General features: G+C 42.9%; 1 protein-coding gene across 1 annotated transcript in view; it reads right to left on the reverse strand.

Annotated features, from left to right (window-relative positions):
- The window catches only part of LOC116691809 (growth factor receptor-bound protein 10), a gene marked incomplete at its 5' end in the record, with an annotated part of 63,225 nt that overhangs the window by 14,549 nt on the left and 42,676 nt on the right, over positions 1-6,000 (reverse strand). Inside the window, 1 exon segment of the mRNA XM_032519723.1 lies at positions 539-695. Within this exon segment, the coding sequence (XP_032375614.1) occupies positions 539-695 (157 nt within the window).

Below are 6,000 nucleotides of genomic sequence, written 5' to 3' on the forward strand. Positions count from 1 at the left end.
GCCTCTTCATGGTTGAGTCAGAAATTCATTGGTTATCAGTGATAAAGCAACTCTGACCTCATGTGCAATGCATTGTCTATTTCCAGCACCTTCTGTTCACACACAAGCGGTACAAGACATTTAACCCACATTTCTGTAAATGAAAAGCAGCTCAATGTGTGTGCTCAATGTCTGTCTCAGTTTTTTTCCTGAAATAACCCCTGTCCTGCATAATACTGGACTGGCACAGCAACCTTTTACATAGCCACTGTGTTGTACTTGATTAGATCACTGGACATTATGGCTCTGTGCGTGCATATGCTGTATAGTATGTGCATGCACTCATGCTTGAATGCATGCCTGCGTGAGAATATGCGCTTGAACTATCTGTCTGCCCGAGTATGCACCTGTGTATGTCAGTGATTGTATTGCATGTATCAGCCCACCCAAAAGAGTTTCAGTGTAAGTACAGTATGGGAGTGTCTGCTCATGTGTGTGAGCGTGTGTTTTTGTCTGTATGTGAACAGTGTGTGTTGGTCTGCAGGGCTCTGCCCCTTACCTAGCCCTATCAGCGGGTGGTGTTCAACAAGTGCCCAACTGTTGTCATCCACACAATGGCTTTTATAAACCAGGAGCTGGCACAGGTCCCTGGCTGTCATGTCGGCTGGGATTTCCACCACTTTACCCATACCGTCTTCAGTGAAGATCTTCACAATCTATAAAGAGAAAATATTTTAGAGTCAGTTATATTAAACAGAGATCATTTCAAGGTATTTTGGTAAAGTGCAAGTACAATAAAGGACTATAAAGGTGTACGCGATATGAGAAAAAATAAAGCAAAGGATTGATAGACCCTTTCAAGCTACAAAAGTTAAATTTAGAAACAGATTATGTTAACGCCACAGGGAATACTAAGTTGTGATAAAGTCGTTTAACACAAAGCATTTTTGAAAACTGCCTAATAGGTGGGTGAAGCCAGCAATTTTCTTCAAACACTAGCATAGTATTTATTATATAGCACCCGATACCCTATAGCATGAAGAGGCCTGTAATCATAGCACACAATAGACTTTTTAAAACCACGTAGCAATTGTGATGTTAGAAATCACAGACAAGCATCTCTTAGAGCAACTTGTTGGTGTAATATAGAATGAAATATACTGTAGTGTATGACAAATACCGTCTCTCTGTCTGCACCAAATGGATACGTATTGTACTGTGGCTTAAGAGGAAGTAAGCATGGTGTTTCCAATTATAGCTTATCAAGAACATGTATGCAAGTATCCAGAGATAAGACATGGCCATTGAATTTGCTTTATTAAACTTAGCTTCACCGACACAAGATCTTTTTAACCCTTAACTTATGTTTACCCTTAATATGTTGAAATTGGGCCAGTAATAATCCAATCCATGAATAACACCTGCTTGCATTTTGTTGCCATTAATACGACTGACTCAAACACGTACTCACACACATGATGAGCCACTACTTATCTGTCCAGTATAACATACTGTATGGCAACAGTACATCGGGCTCCACTCTAAGATCTCATCTGAAAGACATCCATGTACATCTAGATATCCTTCAGTATATACTGTAGGTAAGCTTTCCCTTGTTAGATATCAACAAAAAATCCAGGAAATATAACTGTCATCCCCATTGTGGGAATATAGTCCAAAATCTACGTCCACTAAGTCCACAGGTTGGCTTTTCAAACCTGCAGAGGAATTCAGGATTGTTAACCTACACAGGAATCCAGCCAACGAAGTCTACAAATGTCATGTATGCAGACTTCCCACATAATAATATCACGACAAAAGACATTCTGTCCTCTTTTTGAGCAAAGATGCAGCTTACAGCATCACAGTTTGCACAAACCAGGCCTGAAGCGCTCTCTCAGTCTGAAGTGTTCAAGACGAAAAGCAAGGGAGCCTCAATCATTCAAAGCTGCTAACGTCTTGGACTCTTTTTCTTTTTACTGCTCTGCTCACATCTTGAAAAAGACAAATTGTCCTTAGCCTTTAAGGTATTTACACATTCCATGTACCACTTTAATCGGTTAATCATAGCAGCACTTCAAAGAGAAATAGTCTTAACATGTAAAAAGAGAAGGAGGCAAAGAGAGGCAGAGACACAGAAAGAGAGCGGTCTTACCTCTACGGCCCGCAATAGGCAGCAGTCCGGGGAACGCGAAGGCATTTTTGGAGTAAGCCTGGCTCCCCCCACACACACACACATACACACACACTGACTCTCACACAGTCACAAATACAGAAAACCTTGCCGTTTTGTCGTTCTGTCTCCTTCAGAAAAGAAAGACTCAAATTTGAGTGCCGACAGTTGACAGTTGCAGTTGTGCTACCTGTCACATAGCCTGTAGATTAGTCCTAGTGGTAGACTAGGCCGCCAGCTTTGTCTTTCAAAAAAAGAAAAAAACTGTCTGTGTGACCTAAAGCCGCGCACAGAACAGGGACACAGAGACAGTCTGTGATCGGATGGCAGCAGGTACAGTACACTGTTTCCAGTGCCGGTTGAGTCTGACAACTATATTTCGTTCTCTCCCTCTCTCTCACCCTCCCTCTCCCTCTCTCTCTCTCTCCCTCACAAAGGGTTACAGCCTCAGCCATGGGCTCCGAGGCACACTGAATCAAACCACACACTCACCAACCAATCATAAGGCTGCAGCAGGCTGATGTAATCATTCCCACACAGACCCAGTCGCACACACAAACAAGCACACATAGGCACACAGACACACACACACACTCTCTGAGAGGCAAAAGCACTCCAGTAGACACACAGACGCACAGTCATGCACAGACGCAGCCAACTTTTTCAGACCACTTGCAAGCTTCTCCGCTTCAGGTCTTTTCAGAGCTCGAAGCGAGAGAGTTAATTTGAGAAGGGTGTGGGGCATTGAGGAGGAGGTGGAGCAGGTAGAGGAAGAAAGGATAAAGGAAAGAGTAAAAAAGTGTGTCTGTGTCGCTTTTCTTGTCTCCAAAATGTTTTCAAGTGAGGGCTTGTTGGCTTATATGCTTTTCCTTTCTTCTTTGCATCTCTTTTTCTCTGCCTCCCTTCCTCCGTCCTTCCCTCCTTCCCTGTGGCTTAACTTTGAACTTCCTAGTCAGATCTAACAAGACTCATTACAGAGCAAATGAAATGAAACAAACCTGGGGCAGCACTTGACCAATCCAACCTTCTCCTCCTCCTCTGGTGGCTAGCTTCGTGCCAACATTCTTTCTCTCAAAAGAACAAAAAACCTGGAGACTTTTGCACACACATGCAGATGAACACACAGCCCCCCACTCCTCCTTTTAACTCCGATATTTAATACAGCATCAGACAGACAAAAGCCTTGACACACCCCGTCTGGGAGAGGCAAGAACAGCTTTACGTTGGTCTTGAAGCAACTTCTTCTTGTTTTCCAAATTAGTGTGTGTGTGTGTGTGTGTGTGTGTGTGTGTGTGTGTGTGTGTGTGTACATGTGTAGATGGGGGCGTGATCCAGGAATAAGCAGTTCCACAGAAGGAAGGAGGAAATTGTGGTAAAAGTGGGAGCAGTCAAAGAGATACAACTTTATTTACTATAGCGAGAAACTTCGGGGAGGGAAAGGGGGAGCCTGTGGCTGGGGGAGGGGATGGAGAGAGAGCAAAGTGCATGTATGTGTGTGTGAATGATTGCACATGCACACAGGCACGTATGTGGGTGTGTGTGTGTGGGGGAGTTACAGAGAAACAGGAGACAGACAGGCAGACGAGAGAAGTGAAGGGAAAAAGAGTGGGAAGTGGTAAGAGAGAGAGAGAGAGAGAGAAAGAAAGAGAAAGACTGTCTAGTGACACACTGCAGTAGAATGTGTAGTATGAATGCTTCCTACTGTTAACTACATATCTAGCCAGCACAGCTGTCTTTCCCACCCACCCCCTCCCTGCCGCTACACTCACGCAGACACACACCCTCATCTACGTCACAATTAGTCAGCCAGAGGGGAAAGCCCCTAGAAGGCTGCACACATCACACATGTTACCAGACTGAGAAAACCCCGCCCACTCTAGCACCAATTTCATTTTGCCCTGCAGCTCGATCTGGAAACCTGCACGTCTACTTCTCCTGCTTCAGTACACAATTATTCGCCATGCGCGCTTTTGGTGTGTTTCACACAATGACAATAGAGAAGAGACAAGAAGCTTTTTGTTTACATTCAACATACCAATTTCAAAGGCAAGTTTTCTTTTAAAATGGAACAGAAACTTTCACTGGAACAAGTCCTACAAATAAAAGGATGTGTTAGCCTTACTCCCAACTGGCTTTGGTAAACGCTCGCTCTGCAAAGTACGTCACCCCGATCGCTGGTCTGATTGGTTGAAGGACTATCCAATTGCGTACAGACTCCTTTGAACTATGCCCGTTGTTCACGCCTCTTGTGCAAATCTATTGAGCTTGTCTTGGTCTGGTGACAGCCAGACTAACATGCTACAATACAGGTTTTTTTAAATATAGAGCTGTAATTATAAGAGGCGCTCAATCAGTCCATTGACCTCTACCCTTTTGACAAAGAATGAATTGCAATTGGTTAGAAGGTTTTGGAGATTTGGTCTACCTTTTGCCATAGTTATGATGTCTAGAAGACAGGAAGGATAATTCAACAAGGTTTCTGTTGTTTTAGACAATAACAAGAACCCAGGAACCATGTTTTCCATTGGTGCATAAGAAGTCAACATACTTTGTGTGAGCTGGCCTGGCTTTAATACGAGGTTTGGCATGGGTTTCTATTTAACATAACAACAACAAGGTTATCATAACAAAGAAGTGGGGTCAAGTGTTTATTTTGCCACAACTAAAAGTCAAGTCTTGTCAGTCAAGTCCAAAGTCAAGCTCCATCTCTGACGGTTTGTTCAATTCACAAACATGACGTGTTTATTCATATCATCTAGAGGTTCTTATGTAGTAGCGGTATTAGTTCTTGCTTGGTCGTGCACTCTAAAGACAGTGAGGGATCATTGTATTGGTACTGGAATAGCAGCTGTTACTTGTTAGAGTGAGTATGCAAACAGGGGCCGCCCACCTAGAGCCAGGTTCTGTCCGAGGTTTCTGTCTGTTAAAAGAAAGTCTTTCCTAACCGTGGTTTAGTAAGGAGTTATACTTTCCAAACTGGTCTTATGTGTACAAGGACAGTCAGATCTTTGCACAAAGAGGTCAAATGCAGGGTGATCACATGTCAGAAACACATTTGGGATAGTTTATTGCAAGAGCACATATGGGACAAAATATGCGATATAGGCTCCTGTATGAACATAATTTGTATGGTAAGTATGGTGAAAGAAACACAAGGAGGGTTGGCTGGTTTAGGGACATATCAGGACAAACTGTAGGTACGTAGCAGGCAGCAATAAGTAGGAAAAATAATAACCAGCATGTGCAGAAACAGCCTGAATCATCAGAAAAGTATCTACTTGTGACATCATAAAGACCACCTCATCCATGTATTTAACTGTGACTGGTGATTTATACAGTCAGATGATACTGATCAGCTGAGAGTGTTCATGACTTCAAAGCAAATGACCAAATCCATCGCAAAATCCTTCATTAGCAGTGAAAATCTTATCTTAAAATGTGGCAAAGCCATTAAACTGTCTCATGAGTGGAAGGAATAACAAAGCAGACAGAGATGACAGCGGAGTGACATGATTCAACTGGCTAACTATTCCTCGGTCTTCTTAAAGGCAAAGAATAGACATGTGAGTAAAAAACGAGGTAGGCAAAAGTAAGGGGGTAAGATAGAAAGAGAAACAAAAAGTAAGAAAAACAGAAAGGGAAACAGAAAGAATAAAAGAAAGAAAGAATGAAAGAAAGAAACTCCTATCTTCTAATGCTTTTAAGTGTGTTCTCATTTAGATGGACGAGTATGGAAGGACTGCGCCTCTCAACCTCTCTGATGACTCAGGTCTGATAACTGCCCCCAGGGAGAGACTGAGAGCTTCAGGCATCTCTCTCTCACACACACACACACACACACACACACA

Source organism: Etheostoma spectabile, chromosome 6 (genome assembly GCF_008692095.1).
Source record: "Etheostoma spectabile isolate EspeVRDwgs_2016 chromosome 6, UIUC_Espe_1.0, whole genome shotgun sequence".
Classification (NCBI taxonomy): Eukaryota; Metazoa; Chordata; class Actinopteri; order Perciformes; family Percidae; genus Etheostoma; species Etheostoma spectabile.